The 24,277-nt window shown below is 37.2% G+C and overlaps 1 protein-coding gene across 2 annotated transcripts in view; it reads right to left on the bottom strand.

Annotated features, from left to right (window-relative positions):
* Positions 1 to 24,277, bottom strand: part of LOC126262286 (very long-chain-fatty-acid--CoA ligase bubblegum) — a 215,895-nt gene that overhangs the window by 61,169 nt on the left and 130,449 nt on the right. For both annotated transcript variants that reach the window (XM_049958805.1, XM_049958804.1), the window contains exons 3-5: positions 20,815 to 20,923; positions 19,933 to 20,137; positions 3,493 to 3,627 (exon numbers count right to left, since the gene is read on the bottom strand). In XM_049958805.1, coding sequence (XP_049814762.1) covers positions 3,493 to 3,627; positions 19,933 to 20,137; positions 20,815 to 20,923 — 449 coding nt within the window. The remainder of the gene's footprint in view (positions 1 to 3,492; positions 3,628 to 19,932; positions 20,138 to 20,814; positions 20,924 to 24,277) is intronic.

Raw genomic sequence — 24,277 nt, 5'->3', positions numbered from 1 at the left:
CTAAGATAAGTCGTAAGGTCAGTATTGCCTCACGTGTTCCAGTGTTTCTACGGAATCCAAACTGATCTTCCCCGAGGTTGGCTTCTATTAGTTTTTCCATTCGTCTGTAAAGAATTCGTGTTAGTATTTTGCAGCTGTGACTTATTAAACTGATGGTTCGGTAATTTTCACATCTGTCAACACCTGCTTTCTTTGGGATTGGAATTATTATATTCTTCTTGAAGTCTGAGGGTATTTCGCCTGTTTCATACATCTTGCTTACCAGATGGTAGAGTTTTGTCAGGACTGGCTCTCCCAAGGCCGTCAGTAGTTCCAATGGAATGTTGTCTACTCCGGGGGCCTTGTTTCGACTCAGGTCTTTCAGTGCTCTGTCAAACTCTTCACGCAGTATCGTATCTCCCATTTCATCTCATCTACATCCTCTTCCATTTCCATAATAATGTCCTCAAGTACATTGCCCTTGTATAGACCCTCTATATACTCCTTCCACCTTTCTGCTTTCCCTTCCTTGCTTAGAACTGGGTTTCCATCTGAGCTCTTGATATTCATACAAGTCGTTCTCTTATCTGCAAAGGTCTCTTTAATTTTCCTGTAGGCAGTATCTATCTTACCCCTAGTGAGATAAGCCTCTACATCCTTACATTTGTCCTCTAGCCATCCCTGCTCAGCCATTTTGCACTTCCTGTCGATCTTATTTTTGAGACGTTTGTATTCCTTTTTGCCTGCTTCATTTACTGCATTTTTATATTTTCTCCTTTCATCAATTAAATTCAATATTTCTTCTGTTACCCAAGAATTTCTACTAGACCTCGTCTTTTTACCTACTTGATCCTCTGCTGCCTTCACTACTTCATCCCTCAAAGCTACCCATTCTTCTTCTACTGTATTTCTTTCCCCCATTCCTGTCAATTGTTCCCTTATGCTCTCCCTGAAACTCTGTACAACCTCTGGTTCTTTCAGTTTATCCAGGTCCCATCTCATTAAATTCCCACCTTTTTGCAGTTTCTTCAGTTTTAATCTACAGGTCATAACCAATAGATTGTGGTCAGAGTCCACATCTGCCCCTGGAAATGTCTTACAATTTAAAACCTGGTTCCTAAATCTCTGTCTTACCATTATATAATCTATCTGATACCTTTTAGTATCTCCAGGGTTCTTCCATGTATACAACCTTCTTTCATGATTCTTAAACAAAGTGTTAGCTATGATTAAGTTATGCTCTGTGCAAAATTCTACCAGGCGTCTTCCTCTTTCATTTCTTAGCCCCGATCCATATTCACCTACTATGTTTCCTTCTCTCCCTTTTCCTACACTCAAATTCCAGTCACCCATGACTATTAAATTTTCGTCTCCCTTCACTATCTGAATAATTTCTTTTATTTCATCATACATTTCTTCAATTTCTTCGTCATCTGCAGAGCTAGTTGGCATATAAACTTGTACTACTGTAGTAGGTGTGGGCTTCATATCTATCTTGGCCACAATAATGCGTTCACTATGCTGTTTGTAGTAGCTTACCTGCATTACTATGTTCCTATTCATTATTAAACCTACTCCTGCATTACCCCTATTTGATTTTGTGTTTATAACCCTGTAGTTACCTGACCAGAAGTCTTGTTCCTCCTGCCACCGAACTTCACTAATTCCCACTATATCTAACTTTAACCTATCCATTTCCCTTTTTAAATTTTCTAACCTACCTGCCCGATTAAGGGATCTGACATTCCACGCTCCGACCCGTAGAACGCCAGTTTTCTTTCTCCTGATAACGACATCCTCTTGAGTAGTCCCCGCCCAGAGATCCGAATGGGGGACTATTTTACCTCCGGAATATTTTACCCAAGAGGACGCCATCATCATTTAATCATACAGTAAAGGTGGATGCCCTCGGGAAAAATTACGGCTGTAGTTTCCCCTTGCTTCCAGCTGTTCGCAGTACCAGCACAGCAAGGCCGTTTTGGTTATTGTTACAAGGCCAGATAAGTCAATCATCCAGACTGTTGCCCTTGCAACTACTGAAAAGGCTGCTGCCCCTCTTCAGGAACCACACGTTTGTCTGGCCTCTCAACAGATACCCCTCCGTTGTGGTTGCACCTACGGTACGGCTATCTGTATCGCTGAGGCACGCAAGCCTCCCCACCAACAGCAAGGTCCATGGTTCATGGGGGGGGGGGGGGGGGGGGGATGTGGTGTCTAGTTCAATTGCTCATGAGTGTTGTAGTGCGCAGGTAATTATCCGGGAATTAGTATGCTAAGTCTACAGTAAAGTTCTTGTTTGTAATGATGCAGTTCACTCTCTTGTTATCAAATTAATGTGATAATTGATAATACAATCATACCTGTATAATAAAAATTTGTGTGAAAAGTAACAACTATTTGCAACTTAGAGGAAATGCTGAGCAGTAGCCAGGATACTATGAGTAACATTAAAACTACATCTACTTCTTTGTGTGGTTATCGACTGCCCGACTATTTTAAAAACTATATTTATGACAGTTTGCAACTCACTTACTCTGCCCTTTCAACCACTACTAAAAACTACACACACAGTATATTGAAACAGTAACTAAGCTACAGCAAAAGCATTTATTCTCTTTAAAATGTCTGTAAGAAATTAAGCACTACACGCTAATTAATGAGAATATTATAGGGATGCTGCAACAAAGATTTTCTGTAAACTCTGTGTTATGCCTATATATACTCACAAGTGAAATATGGAGCTATTTTCTGGGGTAACTCTTCTCTTAGCCAAAAGCTCTGTAGGCTACAAAAAAGAATTATAAGAATAATGGGAGGTGTAAAATGGAACAAAACCTGTAGACCACTCTTTAAAAAGCTAGAAATCCTCCCACTTCCATGTATATTTGTGTGTGAGAGAGACAACCGCATTTGTGAAAAGATACTCAATGTAAAATCCCACTCTCTTCCAGAAAAATGAAATTTTGACTCCTATAACACCAGACATGAAGGAAACTTTCATTTAGACCCACCAACACCACCCTAAATAGAAAAGGAACACTGTATTATGGGGAAGTTATTTATAATAAACCTATCCCACAAATTAAAGCAATCAATGACCTGGCTAATTTCAAGTCAATTGCTAAGTCATGTTTGACTTATCATTGCTTCTATAGCCACCATGAGTTCCTTCAGGAAGTTCACTAATGATTTGTGTCTTTCCCTTAGTGATGTATCATGTAAATGTTACTAGAACTTTAATGATTGACCATGTAAATGTTGCTGTAATACAAATATTAATCTGCCAGCACAGATCTGCTTTAAAATATCTTCTCTTTATTTTTGTACAATATTTGCTCTGCATATTGTAACTCAGTGATCATTTAATGTAGAAATAATGAAGTTAATGCCAATTCAATATTATACTTTTTTATACATTGACTTGTCCTACATCAGAATGTAATATTTGTGTACTATATTATTACCAGGACCAATAAAACTCTACTCTATTCTACTGTACTATACTGTACATACCCAGCATATATTGCAGCCAAATCAGCAATGAACCATTCTGGTGAATTGAATCCAAGAATACAAACAGAATGATGCCTTTCTAGACCAAGTTTGATGAATGCTTTGGCACAAGACCGTACATAAAATTCGTAGTCTCTGTAACAGAAAATAAAATCATTTGTAAAACAAACCTATTCATTTTCAAAATGACAAGCAAACTTTTAATTGGAAGCTCATGCATCTTTTTCAGAGAGCTCTCCAAACACATGTGACAGAGTACGGTTACTTTATTTTTACTGCTCTCAACTAAATCTACTGTATTTTGCTCAGTTCAAGATCAAAATTGCTTTTTGCTTTACTCATATACTAATTATTTAATGGCTCATTTTTTATTCCTCATGATTTCATGTAAAGGGCATCAGTAAATGTCAATCAGACATAATGCAAAAATTGAGAAGATACAGTACTAAAAGAATATTAAAAATATATTTTCTTAGCACGCCTACAAATTATCTAACTATTCAGATTAAAGAGGTGAGGATTCCTCTTATTGTGGGACAGTAACAATGTTCATTGTAAGCCTGCCTTTGTTCTCATGGCAAAAAGATAAATGTTGTTATACGATAAATATCAATGTGGTCATGTAGGTATTTAGCTAGGAATAAGAGATAGAAAGCAGACATTTAATGTCACTGAGGAAGCTGCAATATTTTTCTCCCAAAATAGTAGTTTTATTGCTGATTTTATTATGTTAAACTTCACTTAACAGAATCTGTTTATGGCAGTTGACCAAAGTTCGTTATTAATACACTAACAAAACAGCTGTTTCACTTTGTTAAGTGTATCTTTACTTGTTCTACATTCTTGAATGTATTTTGTGGTTCTGTTGGACAGAGTGAATAAATTAATTAATTAATCAATATTGGTACATTTTTTGTGTGTGTGCAAACAAATCTAACTTCAGTAGTACACAATTATGCTAGGGGAGTGTTTCGGAAGCCAACAACTGTGCAAGATTTCTTGCATGACATGGGACATCTTCACTGTTAACTGGAATTTGTGTGAGGGATAAGAATTAACTAATACTCAGGACACATCCATGAAACCCTTATGGAGATTTATATTGTGGCAAACCTGATAACAACACAGTTTGTATTTTTATTTATTTATTGAAAAGAAAACAGGTAACATGTGGATGCCTGGTTTGTTGTAGAATGTCATTAGTGAATGTTCAGTAGAAATGAAAGTATGTTTGGCTGTGCTAGAACAAAGATATGGTTCATTAATATTGTCAGTATATAGGAATAATTTATGTGACAATCTAAGTATCATTCAGAGGTTATTTGCCATGCTCTTGACTATTATGAGATTAATATCACAGTATTACTGTGAGAAACTGCAGATTTACTTAGAAAGAATTCCTATGTATTATATTACATGCCAGTTCTTTTAAATGAAATTAAATCAATATAATGCATACAAAAGATTAAGAAGCTAGATTTCAGTAATATTCACTTACTTACAGTGTTCTGTAGAACCCATATGAGAGAACATTCATGGATTTGGTACAAGCACAGGTATTAAAATACAACACAATACTACTTATTATACAGTTTTGTAATTGTTAATTATCTTGCAGCTGACATGAGTTTTTGATGCAGACTGAAAGTATATTGTGCTTGATTTTGGTTATTTTTCTGTTAAACATGTATTTGAAGCAGATGTCTTGCTACTGCCAACATTAGAACCCACAACCATTTCTGTATATCACTCTCCTGATACAGATGACACTGAATTATTTATTGACTGATTTTAAAATTTAATTATCAATGCAGAAAATAATTCCAAGTTTAAAATATTAATTTCTGTGATTTACCTGTGGATTAAGAAAGAAGGGGACCAGCAATGTTCATTTGCTTATCACACCCAGATCACATAATGTCTTCTCTGTCAGTTAGTCTTCCTGCCTTGATAATTTGATTACAAATATATATATATATACATTTGACTTTGAACTAGGGTTACTTAATGTTAACTATGTGTCTGAACACATAGCTATTTGTGTAAAACTAGAAAAGACCCAGAGGAAGACTAGAAAAAGAAATCTGTGTGTTAGGTTGCTAAATGACGAGAGTACTAGCAGATTTAGGGATAAACTGGAATAATGGTATATACATGTGGGAATGATGACCTGAAAAGATCCATGTTGCATTTTAAATCAGACTAAGTAACAAAATGTTTGTTTTTAAGTTGTTTGTTCAGTCTGTTCCCTGAAATTTTTAATGCCACCTGCCCAGTGACTATAATATTGACAAAATTAAAATAAGCAGACATGGGCACAAAACTATGTGTACATAGTTAATAGCTCATTTGCAGAAACTAAGATGGTTAGTTATGATCTGCCATAATAGGATCAAAAATGGTAGTCCAGATGAAGCAGCTTACACTAGCCTCAAAAAACAGTACAAATCAAAAATTAGACAAGACAGACAGATATTAGGTGATGACTACATCGAAAACTCTCATTATAAATAGAAGACTGCTAGGAGTATCTTTTATGCTTAATTAGGTAGATGTAACTGTTGCAGAAATAATTGCAATGGATATTTATACTGCAAGCAAATATAATTTCCTTATTCATTAACACTACAAGAGCTAATTTCCAATTCCTGGTAATCTTAAAGTTCAGACCTGGTTCTAATGCTGTTTGTGCTAATGAGAAGAACGTGATGTTATAAATTAAGTGGCAAAATTAGGCTGTTCCAAGTCTGAATACATTTATTATTTATCGTATTTTCTGATTAAACAATGGAAAACATGGGGTGGAATAACAGAAATATGAACTAAGATAGATTGCCACCTACCACATAGAGGAGGCATTGAGCAGCAGACAAGCAAATTTTAAAGAAGACTCTTTCCCTACCCATAGCCAGAACCCAGTCCCACATATTGTTCCTGCAATTTTGCCTAGCTTATAAATACTCCTTTCATCTGCATAAATACAGAACAGGTTCCCTAATCCTACCCAGAATACAGTCTCACATACTGTTCCTGTGGTGTTGCCTACCTCCTCAAATATTCCTTCTGTTGGCACCAATACAAAAACATTTTGCTGTTCCCAGTCAGAATCCAATCATAAATACTGTATATGCTGTGGTAACCTGATGTTACCACTTGTATCATACTGGCATCTCAGATTCCATTACCATAATAGGACACAAAGTGCTGGCATGAACCACCAACACTCAACTCACCCACCCCTGTACCCAGTGTCACAAGACCAGCCATCATATGGCAGCATGATCAAACATTAAGGACAGCATTGCATCAGGTCGGTACATGCAGCCGATGAGCAGTGCCACCTCAAGAGACTGACAAGCAAACTACCTGATATAATCCCAGAGCAAAGTGCACTCGGCCTTACTGTATTATTATTTTTTTGTATGCTAACTTGACTCCTCTCTGCACTGTATTGAATCCGTTCTGGCCTTGTGCTTGGATTGTGTATGAAACTTCAGAACTCTTTCTGCATTAAAGTGATTTACACTTTAGGTGTGCCCTTATTTGTGTGTGTAGTTGCTGTAATGCAGTTTTGTCTAGCTCAACAAATATGACTTAGTCCAGTAGCTTAATAATATGAACAGTTTATTTTTAAATCTGCCTGTCTGTCATTCAAATTATGTAATTTAAAATACAAGGGCCATTTGAAAAGTCTTGCACTCTGCTCATGGGTGACCATTACGGTGGCATGATGAAGTTGAAATTCATGTCAGATGTGAGCGAGACATTAGGTGTGATGGTCATATATATGTTTGCTGGTTAGTGTGACTGTCACGAGTAATTTAGTTTTAAAATGGAAGGTGAAACTGAGTCATATCAGATTACATGTAGTGACCAGCATTCTTACATAAAAATTGAATCCCTACATCGAAAGAACCCAATGGAAATTTACAACAGATTGAGAGAGTGAATGGGAATAGTGTAGTGGTTTGTAGTGCATTATCATTGTGGCCTGCTCGATTTTGTGAAGATCAGGTAAGGACTGGGGACAATCTAAGAAGTGGAAGGTCATCAACTGCTTCAGACTATATCTCTCAGGTCATTGTTAATGACTTTTCAAGAGAGAATTGGTGGAAAATGTAACAGGAAACTTTATATGAGGCCAGAATGTCCTTCACTTCAGTTTACAGAATCATACCTGAAAAGTTAAATATGAGAAAAGTTGTTGCCAGATGAGTTCTGTATAATCTGATTGAAGAGCAGAAAGAAGGTCGCAGAAGGATCACAGAAGAACATCTGTGTTATTGAACTGAAGGAAAACATTTTGTGAAAAGGATTATTGCACCTGATGAAACCTGTATACGAGATTTTGAGCCAGAACTGAAGTCTCAGTCATCATAATGGAAAAGTTCTGACTCTCCATGCCCAAAAAAATTCTACCACCAGCTACCAAAGGTGAAACTGATGATGATCTATGCATGTGACTTGAATGGAGTCATAGCTACAAGTAGAGCACCATTGGGTAAGTCTGTAACAGGCATCTAACAAGCTGTTTCTGCAAACTATTTTGTGCCAGAAGATTTGTCAAAGAATGTCCGTCATGCTTGCAGGTCGTGTTCTTGTTTTCCTTGATAATACAAGACAACATATTGCCCTACAAGTGCGAGAAACACTCGACAAATATGAATGAGAAACACTATCACATTCCCCCCTCCCCCCCCCCCCCCTCGCCGCCACCACCACCACCATACAGTCCTGATATTAGCCCACCAGACTTTAATTTGTTTCTCATATTGAAGGAGCAACTCTATGGAAAAAGTTTTGATACAATATATAAAGCTTACAGTGAGGTGACCCAAGCAATGAGACAGCTCTGCAATGAAGATGCCCTTTCCAGAATACAGAATTTTCCAAAACATTGGAAAGCTGTTATAAGCAAGAATGGAGATTATATTGGAGGCCTGTAAAGGTGTTTTATAAAATAGATTATATTTTCTTCAGTTCTGTCTTACAGTGTGCAGAACTTTTGAAATACCCTCATACAATGGGTTAATATCACTTCATCTTTGCATTTTAATGAATAGGATTTTTTGTCAGTGGTTGTTTCCCAGAATGTCTAAAACTGGCAGTTGTTATTCCCATACTAAAAAAGAGTTACAAATCCTATACTTATAATTGTTGTCTAATTTTCTGGTTTGTATTTTTTCCGAAAGCATTTAATATTTCTGTCAAATAATAATATCTTTACCAAGTCTCAGTATGTTACAGTTCTGAAATGTCATGGTCAAAGCCACTGAAAATGTTATTTCTTTTTCGCAATCCTCTTTTGCATCAAATGTATCTTGAAGGTGCACTAGCTGATGCAGGTAAGGCATTTGATTGTTTAAACTATGAAACATTATCAGGTAAAGAGTGGTGTTATGGCACTAGAAACTTGCCAGTAACAGAAAACAAATTGTAAACTGCAGCAATGAAAAGTTGCAGTTGCTGAATGATATTCATACTGTTCCCTTTGGATCATTACATGGATCTTTGTGTGGATTCAGTTGCTGAGATTGAAGTCATATGGGTGTGTGTGTGTGTGTGTGTGTGTGTGAGAGAGAGAGAGAGAGTTGTGTGTGTGTGTGTGTGTGTGTGTGTGTGTGTGTGTGTGTGTGTGTGTGTGTGTGTGCAAAGGGTGTGTGATCTGTTGTTGAAGAAGGCCAAACTTTTGCACAGACATAACAGCAGTAAACACATGTACCAAGAACACATAGCTGTAAGTATCAGGAAAATTGTATTTAATAATCTTAGAGTTAGAATTATGCATTTATATACATGTAAATAAGTATAAGAGTATCATTGCTGCAAATAACCATAAGTAATTGTAAACTTTAAATGTATATAATCAATATGTATATGTACGTAATTGAGATACACTTGTAATTAAGCATTTGTGTGTGTGTGTGTGTGTGTGTGTGTGTGTGTGTGTGTGTGTGTGTGTGTGTGTGTGTGTGTGTTACACTGAAGTGCCAAAAGAAACTATTATAGGCAAGCACATTTAAATACAGAGATATGTAGACAGACAGAATACAACACTGTGGTTGGCAATGCCTATACAGGGTGTTACAAAAAGGTACGGCCAAACTTTCAGGAAACATTCCTCATACACAAATAAAGAAAAGATGTTATGTGGACATGTGTCTGGAAATGCTTAATTTCCATGTTAGAGCTCATTTTAGTTTCGTCAGTATGTACTGTACTTCCTCGATTCACCGCGAGTTGGCCCAATTGAAGGAAGGTTATGTTGACTTCGGTGCTTGTGTTGACATGCGACTCATTGCTCTACAGTACTAGTATCAAGCACATCAGTACGTAGCATCAACAGGTTAGTGTTCATCACGAACGTAGTTTGCAGTCAGTGCAATGTTTACAAATGCGGAGTTGGCAGATGCCCATTTGATGTATGGATTAGCACGGGGCAATAGCCGTGGTGCGGTACATTTGTATCGAGACAGATTTCCAGAACGAAGGTGTCCCAACAGGAAGACGTTTGAAGCAATTGATCGGCGTCTTAGGGAGCACGGAACATTCCAGCCTATGACTCGCAACTGGGGAAGACCTAGAACGACGAGGACACCTGCAATGGACGAGGCAATTCTTCGTGCAGTTGATGATAACCCTAATGTCAGCGTCAGAGAAGTTGCTGCTGTACAAGGTAATGTTGACCACGTCACTGTGTGGAGAGTGCTACGGGAGAAACAGTTGTTTCCGTACCATGTACAGTGTGTGCAGGCACTATCAGCAGCTGATTGGCCTCCAAGGGTACACTTCTGCAAATGGTTCATCCAACAATGTGTCAATCCTCATTTCAGTGCAAATGTTCTCTTTACAGATGAGGCTTCATTCCAACGTGATCAAATTGTAAGTTTTCACAATCAACATGTGTGGGCTGACGAGAATCCGCACGCAATTGTGCAATCACGTCATCAACACAGATGCATGATGGAGCTCCTGCACATTTCAGTCGAAGTGTTCGTACGCTTCTCAACAACAGATTCGGTAACCGATGGATTGGTAGAGGCGGACCAATTCCATGGCCTCCAAGCTCTCCTGGCCTCAACCCTCTTGACTTTCATTTATGGGGGCATTTGAAAGCTCTTGTCTACGCAACCCCGGTACCAAATGTAGAGACTCTTCGTGCTCGTATTGTAGATGGCTGTGATACAATACGCCATTCTCCAGGGCTGCATCAGCGCATCAGGGATTCCATGCGATGGTGTGTGGATGCATGTATCTTTGCTAACGGAGGACATTTTGAACATTTCCTTTAACAAAGTGTTTGAAGTCACGCTGGTACGTTCTGTTGCTGTGTGTTTCCATTCCATGATTAATGTGATTTGAAGATAAGTAATAAAATGAGCTCTAACATGGAAAGTAAGCATTTCCGGACACATGTCCACATAACATATTTTCTTTCTTTGTGTGTGAGGAATGTTTCCTGAAAGTTTGGCTGTACCTTTTTGTAACACCCTGTATAATACAACAAGTGTCTGGTGCAGTTGTTAGATCAGTTACTTCCTCTACAATGGCAGGTTATCAAACATTTAAGTGAGTTTGAATGTGGTGTTATAGTCAGTGCAACAGTGATGGGACACAGCATCTCTAAGCTAGTGATGAAGTGTGGATTTTCCCATATGACGTTTTCATATCAGGAATCTGGTAAAACATCAAATCTCCAACATTGCTGCTGCTGGAAAAAGATCCTGCAAGAACAGGACCAACAACAACTGAAGAGAATCATTCAACATGGCAGAAGCGCAACCCTTCTGCTAAAGTGCTGCAGATTTCAATGCTGGGCCATCAACAACTGTCAGTGTGCAAACCATCCAATAGTGTTTGTTAACAAAGAGACCTGTGGTTATGAGGTTGAAGTAACAGATACTGGTTTCTCTGACCACATGGCAATCAAGCTCTTACTAAAAAAATATGGCTAGGAAAAAACATGGCAGTGGAAGCTATATAGAAACAAGATATATTAATGAAAGTAGCCTTTGGAATTTTCATAGCATGTTGTGTAGTGTTAAATGGGACAGAGACCAAAACAGAACTGTAGACAATAAATATGAGTCATTTTTCTCTTATTATAAATACTGCTTTGATATTGCTTTCCCCCCCTATAAAAGTAAAAATCTCTCTCAAATCGAATTCATGGTTAACTGCAGAAATATGTGCAGGTACTCTTAGAACTCTGGGTTGGCATTCAAACCATAATGCAGCATTGAAGCCATAGCTTAGCTGCTACAGAAAAGTTATTTGTGCATAAAAAAACAATGATTTAACTATCAGAAAAGGCAACAATAAAACCAAATCAGTTTGGAAGGTCATAAACCATAATATTGGTAAATCCAAAGTGACAAACAATAATCTTATCATAAAAAAGGGAGGAAAAGTTGTTGAAGACCCTCAATGTGTTGCAGATATGTTCAGTGACTACTACATTAACAGTGCACAAAATCTTATCGAGAACCTGGGGAACTCAAAAGGTAGTAAGTCAAAAGTTCCCACAAATGAAAAGACAATATTTTTGTACCCAGTTATGCATTCAGAAGTAAGAAATGCAGTTAATAACCTGAAAAATAAAATGTCCTATGGATGTGATGGTATTCCTGATAAGGTCATAAAACATAGGGCAAACACAATAATATCTGAACTAGTCGATATTACTAATACACTTAAAAAATCAATAATAAAGCCACTTTATAAAAAAAAGACTGTCCATGTACCATACAAAATTATAGACCATTGTCACAACTGTCAGGTGTTGCTAATGTAAGTGAGAGGATTATGTATGAGAGGCTGTTGAGTTTCCTAAACAAATGCAAAATTCTAACCAATACACAGAATGGGTTCAGGAAAAACAGGTCTACAGAAACAGCTGTATATCACTTCTTGGAACAGGTTTTAACTTCTGTGGATAATGAGGACTTAAACTGTGGAATATTTTTAGATCTATCCAAGGCATTTGGCCTCATCAGCCATGATATTTTACTAGAGAAACTGTATTGGTATGGAGTATGTGGAAAAGCATACAACTGGTTTCAATTGAATCTGTGCAACAGATATCAAAGTGTTGAAATAATACATAATGCCACAAAATATTACTCAGCGTATCTGAAAGTCAACTGTGGTGTACCCCAGGGTTCTGTTCTAGGCCCTCAGCTCTTCTTAATTTTTATTAATGATTTTCCTAACTGTCTAACAAGAGCAGAATCAGTACTTTTTGCAGATGATGTGAGCCTTTTTATCAAAGGAGTTAAAGAAGCTGACCTACAAGAAAAAATAACTTCAACAATGAATGAGACAGCTGAATGGTTCAAGGAAAATTACTTAATTATAAATGACAAAAAAAACTTGGACGAATTTTAAGCATGTAAGGAACAAATAAAAAATAGCATAAGAGTAGAGATTGGGAAATGTCTGATAAAACAAACTTCTCTTACAAAATGTTTGGGTGTATGGCTGAACAATAACTTAAGATGGAAAAACATGTTGAACTATTGAATAAAAACTTAGTAAATATTGTTATATATTAGGAAAACATAAAGAAAACTGCAATTTTGAAACAGTACTACATTCCTACTACTCGTGCATACATAGTAATCTAAGGTATGGTATTATATTTTGAGGGAATACAGGTTTCACAAAAAGTTGTTTTAAGCTCCAAAAGAGAGCTATTCATATTCTGAAGGTTGTTACCTACAGAGATCCATGTAGAGGACTCTTTAAGGAGTTGAAAATTTTGACCCTCCCTAGTTTATTCATTTGTGAATCAGTATGTTTCTTGAAGTCAAATCAAGAATTAGGGAACTGTTCAAGCTGGTACAGGCTCTGTAATGATATGGGGAATTTGCAGTTGGAGCAATATGGTACCCCTGATACATCCATATACAACTCTGACAGGTGACATATACGTAAGCAACCTGTCTAATCACCTGCATCCATTCATGTCCATTGTGCATTCCGACAGACTTGGCCCACGTGACACCCCATACATCCAGAATTGCTACAGAGTGGCTCCAGGAACACTATTCCCAGTTTAAACACTTCCACTGCCCACTAAACTCCCCAGACATGAGCATTATTGAGCATATCTGGAATGCCTTGCAATGTGCTGTTCGGAAGAGATCTCCATCCCTCATACTCTTACAGATTTATGGACAGCCCTGCAGGATTCTTAGTGTCAGTTCCCTCCAGCACTACTTCAGAAAATAGTTGAGTCCATGCCACATCATGTTGCAGCACTTCTGTGTGCTCATGAGTGCCCTACATGTTATTAGGCAGGTGTACCAGTTTCTTTGGCTTTTCAGTGCATATATTGGTGTTATTAAGTGTAGTAGTAACTGGCATTGTACTCTTCCTAATATATTCTTTTATTTACTCATAAGGCTGATTTATTAATTGTATTAAGGCCAATTGTATCAAAATATAGTCCTACTGCATGGTTGATAATAAACATTCTAAACAATTAGTGTTTCTCCCTGCACTGTGTTTCTTATTAACGTTGTGCATTTCCATATTTATCAGATTTTTTATAATTATAAAACCATTATGTGTTTATTGTTGTTTATCCTTTTTTATCTGATAAGAATATCTGAGTTAATAGAGTGTGGTATTATGCAGTATGAATCCATGTTTTTCTAATATGTCAAGCCTACTCTGTTAGCCGTTTTAAATTATTCAAGCTGACATCAAAGTGCATTTAAGTGCTTAAAGATGAGTGAATGCATGAATAAACTGTTTTTGAAGCTTGATATTCAGGTAATTTGTAATAGTGGCTGTAAGGTATCTGAGAGACCTACTTGGGTAAGTGAACCTAATGACTGCACACTTAGGATCATCTTGGAACTGAACTGAATAGGTATTAGAAGAAATAAAACGCAACTACAGGCTAAAGCAAATACTATTTTCTGATTCTATTGGTCACTGTTCCAGTCAACAGCATGTTAGGAATATATAGAGGAGTAGATGTCTGGTAGACATTAGCAGTTGTTTTCAAATGTGTGACAAATAATAGTACTTAGAGAAATGGCAGTGAGGGATAAGAAGGATCACTTTGTGCATTTCGTATATATACTTCGCAGGAGATGTTGAAGAGGTATTCTGGTAGCCATTGATTGGTCAGAGTGAAACCAACTGCAAGTTTTAGTATAACTAGAACAAATTATGCCCATCTTCTGGGCTCAGAAGATGGATCATTACAGTGACTGGCAGAGAAGGTTCAGAAGACTAGTCTTGTTCATAGAATTTCAGTGATGATCACAATATGCAGCATTGCCCCATGGCTGATAATGGCCCCACATTCTAAGTCATGTGTCAGACTTCAACCAGAGATTTAGAAGATTCAATGCCAAGCCAGGCTGTGACTTACTAGATTTGTACAACAGTATTGATAACTGTAGGGTCTCTCAAAATGGGTCAGGATTGTATCCTACATTGAAGGCTGTTATCCATGTAGCTGATGTGTGTTGGGTGCAAGCAAGGTTTTTTTGTAGATTAAGTGAGTCCAGATTATTATCAGAAGTATCATCATATGGCATTTCAAGTGAAATTTGTAACTGGACTGAGGATCTTTTGGTGGGAAGGATGCAACAAGCTACCTTGAATGGAGAGTTATCAGATGTAGAATTAAGCTTGGATGTGCCCCAAGGAAGTGTCTTGGGGCCCCGTTGTTCATCTTATATATTAATGGTCATGCAGACAATATTAGTAGTAACCTCAGATTTTTGCCGATGATGCAGTTATCTACAACAAAGGAAGCTGTGTAATTATTCAGTCAGATCTTAATAAGATTTCAAAGTGATGCAAAGAGTGGCAACTTGCTTTAAATTTTGGGAGATGTAAAATTGTGCATTTCACAAAATGAAAAAAAAGCAGTAACCTATTGCTATAATATTAGTGAATCACACTTGGAACTGATCAACTCCTAATAACAAATGGGTGTAACAATTTGTAGGGATATAAAATGGAATGATCACATAATCTCAGTGAGAGATAAAGCAGGTGGCAGATCGCAATTCATTGGTAGAGTACTTGGGAAATGCAATCAGTCTGCAAAGGAGACAGCATACAAAACACTCATGAAGCCCACCCTAGAATATTGTTGAAGTATGTTGGACCCATATCAAAAAGGGCTAACTAGGGATATTGAACAGAAACAAAGAAGGGCAGCACAAATGGTCACAGGTTTGTTCAAACCATGAGAGTGTCACAAAGATGCTGAAAGAACAGAACTGGCAGACACTTAAAGACACGTGCAAACTATTCCATGAAAATATGTATAGAAAGTTTCTGGTACGAATCTAGGAATATATTGCAATCCCATACCTATCACTCCCACAGTGATCACAAAAATAAGATTAGACTAATTACAGCTTCTACAGATGCATTTAAGCCATCATTCTTCCCATGATCCTACCTGAAGAAATGGGAGAAAGCACAAATAATTGGAAACTGGGGTGTACCTGCTGCCATGCTCTTCACAGTGGTTTGTGTTGTATAGATGTACATGTAGATAATGATAGTTGTAGGAGACCCCAGAGTACTAGTACAAGGTCCAAAGTAATCTCCCTCCCACAGGTGAGATTATTAAATTACTCAAAGTACTCACAAAAAATTACAAGAATTCAAGACACACTTTTAAAAAAAAGAGTTGCTTGCATTGTACTGGTTACAAAAAGCTAAAGAGAAATGGAGTTGGTGCATTCAGTAAAACAAGAAACTCAGTTCCCCAACCCCAAGACAAATACTGAAGCTGCATGTGAGACTTTTTTGGGCAAGAATCATTATCAAGGGTGAGTATAAACTAATAATTGGATCCTTCTATTGACCACAAGATACACCCCTAGAATTAACAAAAAACTTAAGAAAAAACCTTGGCTAACTCGTATATATGTTTCCCAGTCACACTTTCATCACTGGAGGAGACCTGAATCAGCCAATAAACATTTAGAAAAATTAAAATGGTTGGTGAAAGACAGTGCTAATTCTGGGTTTAGTAAAGATTAGTCTGATGATCTAATGTGTTGTGTTTTCTAATGCATCCACTGAATCAGGTGATGCAGTGGTTAGCATGCTGGACTCGCATTCAGGAGGATGATCATTCCAATCCCCATTCGTCTGTTCAAAATTAAGTTTTCTGTAATTTTCCTAACTTGCTTATGGCAAATTCTGAGATGGTTCCTATGAAAGGGCATGGTCGATTTCCTTCCCCATCCCTCGTTAATTCGAGTTTGTGCTCTGTCTCTAATGACTTCAATGTACAGGGAGTGTTAAACACTAATATTCCTTTGAATGTACCACATACTGGTAATGAGTAGTTTCCTGTGTATCAATAGAATGGACTATCTACTCTACTATTTGAATTAACTCAAAATAAGATCTTGTGGGTTAGTGCTGTTCCCCCCTCCCCCCCCCCTCCCCCTGCTGGCCCTCTCATGGGTAGCTGTGTAAGTGGTGTGCATGACAAGCCATCATGTAAAACAACATTAAATGTTTCCTTTGATTATTAATAGAGTGCAGAATTCAGCTCATGATAGAGATATGTTAAATTTAATGGCAACATATAGACCTGAGCTTTGTGAGAATTTGTACGTCAGTGACCATTAGGCATTTGTAGCACACACACACACACACACACACACACACACACACACACCCACACACACAGGCACTCTCTCTCTCTCTCTCTCTCTCTCTCTCTCTCTCTCTCTCTCTGTGTGTGTGTGTGTGTGTGTGTGTGAAACAGTTCATGATGGGAGAAAACCTCCATGGTATACAGTTTCTGTAAAGAAACTGCACAATACATGCAAAATAGAACTTAGGGCTATAGGCAGAAAGATGATAACTGAAAGTGTTTGGCGGTCAAAAGTTAAATGTTTGAAGCCTTCGATGACAACTGTAGCAGAATCTCATCAGAAGGCCTCTCCTGAAAAGCAATTAAATTCTGGTAATATGTAAAGGCTGTCAGTAGCAGGAAAGTTTGTGATGACCGATCAGACACTCTTGGGTGAAACAGGAACTGAAATTTGTGGGAGCAAAGCAGAAATACTGAACTCCACATATCAGTGTTCCCTTACAAACAAGAACCAACTGTACTGTCCCAGTTTAACTTCCACACCACTGAAGGTATGTATTAACCACTGATGAAACAAAGTATTATGACCACTGCCCACCATGAGATTAATGCCACCCCGTGGTTTTGCATAAGAATATACATAAGCAAAGATGAATTCAGAATCATTCTAACAATGATATGGGCAACAAACAGGATAGTTTACTGACTTAAGCAACTTTGACACAGGGCAGGTTGTTAAGGCCCTGTATATGGGAATGAGCATTTCAGAAATGGTGACATTGGTTGGCCCTTTGTTTGCTACTGTCATGAGCAAATATGAAAGGTTGTTGGAGGATGATGAAACCATGGTAGGTGCCAAGGTGTTGGACATCCATGCATTTTATTAGGCTTCCCCAGTCTGTGAATCAGGATAGGCATTGATCTGTGGCAAAGCTGATGACAGAACACAGTGTTGGTCGAGGCACCTGTGCTTCAGAGCAAACAGATCAGTGCACGTTGTTGAACATGGGGTCCTGCAACAGATGACTGCAACATTTGCCCTAGTGACAACATCAGTTATAACTGCAGTGGGGATAGAATCATTAAGATTGAATCGTGGATTAATGGAAAGGTATCACCTGGTCAGATAAATAACATGTCATGGTACATCAGGTCAACGGTCATGTTCAGATACACCATCATCCATGACAAGCAGCTGCTTGGAACATATACGACACCACTGACACTGGCCAGTAGGGGCAGTACTATGCTACAAGTGGGATATTCACCTGAGTATCCATGGGTGGCCTACATGGACTTCATTGTGGACTACATACATTCCTTCATGCTTGTTGTCTTCCTTTACATTGATGGAATCTTCCAACAGGGTAACTTATCAGTGTCACTAGGACAGAATGATGCTACAGTGGTTTGATGTGCAAGACAGTAACTCACATTGATGTCTTGGCCACCATATTTGCTTGATCAAAATCCAATGGGAGACATCTGGGATACTATCAGGCATCAGCTCTACCCCCACAAATCATTGGACCTTCATTTACTGATATTACAGGACTTGTGCATAGATGCTACATACCTTTGGAATATTATGAATGGCTTGTCAAATCCACATTACACAGAATCGATATGCTATTGCATTTCAAATGTGCTATTAAACAGATGGTCATAATGGTTTGGCTCTCAAGTATACATATCAGTGGCGCTCAGAAACAGGTTTTAAAAAAAACTGAAATGGATCAAAACTCCAGGGTCCAACAGAATTCCTGTTAAGTTTTGTTCAGAATATACAGCTGAGTTAGTCTCCCTCTAGAGCACTAGGGGTCGGGAATGTGGTGAGTAGTTGGAAGGTAGAACAGGTCACGTTAGTTAATAGCAATGACGAAAAATGACCCACAAAATTCATCCAATGTTAGACTTTTTGCAAATGCTATGGATATCTGTAATGAAATACTATACAAAAAAGCTACAGAAATATTTAATCAGATCTCGATAAGATTTTAAAATGTTTCAAAGATTGGCAGAAATGTAAAATTGTGCACTTCATGTAGTATAGAAACATACTATTTTATGACCTCCACATGAGTCACAACTGCAATCAGCTAACATGACAAATGCTTGGGAGCATCTGTTCATGGGGATATGAAACAGAATGATAAAAAACGCTCAGCTGTAGATAGGTCAGGTGACAGATCAGGTTCATTGATAGGATACAGGAAAAAGTGCTTCAGTCTGCAATGGAGATTGCTTACAAAATTCATGCATGATCTGTCCAGGAATATTGCTGAGGTATGTGGGACCCATATCATATATGACTAATGAGGGATATTGGACAGGTACAAAGAAGGACAGCGTGAATAGGCACAGGTCTTTCTGACCGATGGGAGCATCAAAACCAGTATAGGTTGATGTTTGGAGATAGATGCTAACTGTCCTGCAAAAGCAAACTTGACAAAGTCCAAGAATCAGAATTAAGCAGAGAATCTAGACATACTGCAGTCTCCTATGTATCATTCCCAGTATCCACAAAGATAAGCTTAGACTACTTGCAGCATACATAGAGGCTTTTAAGCAATCATTCTTCCCTAACTTTGTACACTACTAAACTGCAAAGGAACCCTATAACATTGTACTATGAAAAGTATTTTCTGCCATGCACTTCATAAAGTTTTCATAAAATGGATGTAGATGTAGATATGTAGCTCAAAGTAGCCACTATAAGGTGATTACCTGTCTTTACTTTTTTTGTTAACTGATAAATTAGTAGGTTAAAGGTATATTTGCTACATTTTAATAGTGTTGACACCTTTTATGGATGATAAGCATGAACGTTAACCATATATACATACTCATATGTAATAGTATTCCATGTGCCATCATCATTTCTTGTGGCCATTGCTGTGAGTTCTGGAAACAGCTCCACAGCCCTGTGCAGTAAACCAGGTACTGATATAGGTTCTCTTGCAGCTATTCCAGTTGCTTTGTATCTCAGCTTTACCCTACAGTCTGGCCTTGTTGTTGTATATGAATCTGCTGGAAGAACCTGATTTGGTCCTGGGAAGAAATAAAAATATTGTCAGCAACAGCTACAATAAAATACGGGTAGAATGTGGTTAGAAAAAATATAAGCAAATAACACTTTCATGAATTAGCATTAGTTCACTACACCATGTTTATAATGATTTACACTGATTTATAGATGCATGGTTTCATGGCAGAATGAATTCATAATATCTTGAACTTCTAGTCATGCCAGTTAGTACCTGCCACACTATGCAGCTGGAAACTTGAAAAGGTTTTAATAGTAACATTGATTGCCTAAATAGGCAATAATGTTGTGAACAGAATGGTTTTCAGCACACAAACTAACTAGTCATACAAAATTGCATTATTTAGTTCATGTTACCAGAACTTCCTCCACTTAAGTTTGATGATGGCACACTGTCTCATCTGGACATCCTATAACCTTACACAAGGAAAGTTTGCTAGTAGTCGGTGCCTAAATGTACAAGGAATGAAGTATCCATTATAATTTCAAAGAATTCCAATGAGTGCTTTATGGAAATGATACTGTTACTGGAAAACAACTAAACACATATTATCCAGTAATTTATTCAAGTACAGTCTGATTAAAACATTCATCATGTTAGCTCTGTTTTACATGACAGTATTCTAATTACATTTTAACTATGATTTATTTGTTCATTCTCCATATATGTAAGAGGCATTACCATTGTGGAATTCTTGATCAGCTTGGTCTCTTGCGTCTGGTGGTTGAGCGACTGGTTTCTCTTCGGAAATCTGCACTGTTTTTGGTTCCCTTATGCCATTTAGCTTCCCCTGAAGTGACAAAAGTTGAATCAGTAAATTCATGGAGAAATACTGCAGATACTTAACTGATTACTGTAGCACATATGCATGATCATGATGAACCTTCATTAGTTTAAGAATAATGCTCTTATATACATTTGTTTCAATACATATACATATTTTAGTGTGTCTGTGGTGTTCAATGATGAAGCTAGCAACTTCCTCAATTAATACAGCTGCTTACTTTGTCATATTGATACTGATTTACATTGTACTGTAGCTAATGCTTGAATAAGCCAATAGATGGCAGATAATTCAAAATTTTCAATGAAACAGATCACTGGAAATTTAAGTTACATCAGTTTATGAAGTTTTTCTTGATCTACTTTAAAAGTTTATAATTGATTCCTTAGTTTGTCTTCTGGTTAACACATTTATGTATGTAAAGTAAGTACTGTCAGTGACTTACTCACAGTATTATTTTCACATGTTCATTGAAATATTTGAGTTGGTGTTTGCAGAAAAATTGGAGTAACAGGGTGCAATAATCCAGTAAATACTGTATTAAATGATCAATGAAAAATATGCTTCTTTAGTTATGTTTTATAGGAAATGGAACATTATTGTAAATTCAACAACAGGTAGGTCACTCCACGCCAGCTGATTTACAACTGTATAATAGTTTAGCAAAGTGTACAGTTCTGGCATTTTCTTCCATAAGCAGGCAGACTCTACATTGGCTGAGTGCCTCATTTGAGTGAAATGCTGTTCTTTTGTATTAAAAATAACATTTTTTCACTATTGGCACAGAATTAGTATATTAATTCAGAAAGCCACACTTGGCTGTATATTTTGCAAAATATATGTAAGGTGCATGTCCAAACTGTAATTAATCTGAGCTTCTTTCTGTGACACTTTCAGGAGAATATATGGGGCACTGAACAATATTCTGCACTGTAAACTGTGTCTGATATTTTATGTTTTTATTAGATTTTTTTTTTCAAATCTACTAAGTGTAGATTTTTCAGTCTATAAGAAATTCTCTGAGGTAATGCTATTTTGTCAAATTGCTACAGACCAGCCATTTAAATAATTAAAGAGCCTAGTGTTGCCACATGTTGATAAAGTGATAAACATACTGACTAGTAATGGTGGATAATAAGTCTTAGCTAATTCCTTGTGGATAATAATGTAAATGCATAAATATGGGAAATTCAAATTTGCAACATCATTAGAATACAGCTATGTTTTTGATAATACATACATATGCTTGATCATATTAAGAATAGACCCTGATAATGTTACTAACAATGTTTGAAATAGAACTAGAACACAGTTAAAAATTCTGCTATCCTTATATTGTTAGGTGACTGGGTTCTTTATATTGAATGGAATCACCTGCTCTACTGAACAACTATTACCAAGCAAAAGTGAGAGTACAGATGAAAACTTCAGCTATTTTGTCTGGGCAGAAAAAATAAATGTGAACTCTTCAGACTTTCACATACTGTAACAGAAAAGGGAATGAGAAAATGGTCAGTGACATGGAAAAAATCAGATGATTTACTGAGACAGAGCTCTAATGGAAAAAAGTACATAAAAGAAGAAAATTAACACTAGTGAACTTAAATGTACTGGTACTTCTAATGATCTCAGTCCTCTAATTCACATTTTAATCCATCAGTATCAGGATTTGAAGGAAACATCATTGAGTCTAATTCAGGTACAGGGTTTTTTGCAGCTTTGCACTTTCTGACTCATTTTTGATATACATAGGTTCGTTGGTTTGAGGGGGTTGAAAGGACCAGACTACAAAGGCCATCGGTCCCTTGATTCACATATCCTAAGAATGTACTGGTAATAAATTTCATAGATGCATTTATCAAAATACTCTAACATCCAAGCTCAGTTGTTTGTGTTGCATGCTGTATGTCTTCCCAAGTCAAGTGAATGGAAACTAAAAATTTACAATTACTGGTCTAATGATCCACTTTTATGAACAATTGTCTCTGCTGATACTGTGTCTTGAGCCACACATACATACATGAGTTTGGATACTTAGGAGATTAATTGTACAACATTATTGATTATTTGTGACATTTATATAATGCACATATATAATAAATGTGAACTTCAAATAAATAAGGGAGAGTGTCATACCAGGAGGATGTGTACCTAGGAACAAATGACATTTTCTGGTCATGTTTCATTCTAGTGACTGATTTTATCATGGAACCACATGAAGGAATGCACACTTGAAACCACCACAATAAATTTCCAACATTTGCTACTGTTTTTGTTGTGAGACATGAGAATGTGTTTTGTGCAGTGTTTGGGAATATTAGGATTTCTATAAATTTAAGTGCTGTGTAATATAGTATGTTAAAGCTTTTGGAGGATATGGTTAACCTTCAGTCATAGCGTTTCTATGTCTACAGTCCACAAGCCACCTTGCGGTGTGTGGTGAGGTTATGTTTTGTACAACTATCACTCCCTCCCTTTCTTGTTCCATTTGTGGGTAGTTGAAAGGGAGAACAATTGCTGGTAATCCTCCATGTGGGCTCAGATCTCTCTAATTTTATCTTCATGGTCTTTTTCAGAGATATACATAGGAAGAAACATTATATTGGGTGGCTCTACTAGGAATGCATGCTTTCAGAACCTTACATCATAGTGTGGTGCAGAATGCCTCTCTTGCACCATCTGCCACTGGAGTTGACTGAGCATCTCCATGACACTGTCGTACTTTCTGAATGAACATGTAATGAAATGTGCTGCTCTTCTTTGGATCTTCTCTATTTCTTCTATTAGTCCTATGTGGTACAGGTCCCATACTGGCAAGCAGTACTCAAGTATTGGTCGATTGAGTGTTTTATAAGCTATAAGCTACTCCCTTTATTGATGGATTACATGTACTGAGAATTCTTTTAATTTCAATCTGTAATTTTTCTTACTCTCAATTAATTTTATGTGTTCTTTCCATTTCAAATTGCTCCATATAAATACTTCAACATATTTTATGGAAATAGCTGCTTCCATTGGTTGTTCTGCAATAGTGAAACCATGTAATAAAGGGTCTTTTTGTCTATGTATTTGCAATACTTTACATTTGTTTATACTGCAGGTCAATTGCCACTGCCTGCACCAAGTGTCGATCCACTGCAGGTCTTCCTGCACTTCGTAACAATTTTCTTGCATTGCAACTTCTCTGTATACATGAGCATCATCCACAAAAACCCTCATGGAACTTCCTATAATATCTATTAGTTAGTCTATCCGTGTTGGATCTTGTGAGCTCTGTGGTCGTTAACTCTTCAACCCAGTCACACAGTTTTGTGACAGGGGTGGATTAGTGATGGTGATGATGATGATGATGTTTGGTTT

This window comes from Schistocerca nitens, chromosome 6 (assembly GCF_023898315.1).
Source record: "Schistocerca nitens isolate TAMUIC-IGC-003100 chromosome 6, iqSchNite1.1, whole genome shotgun sequence".
NCBI lineage: Eukaryota > Metazoa > Arthropoda > Insecta > Orthoptera > Acrididae > Schistocerca > Schistocerca nitens.
Note: the sequence above shows the minus strand (reverse complement) of the source record. Positions and strands in the feature narration are given on the sequence as shown.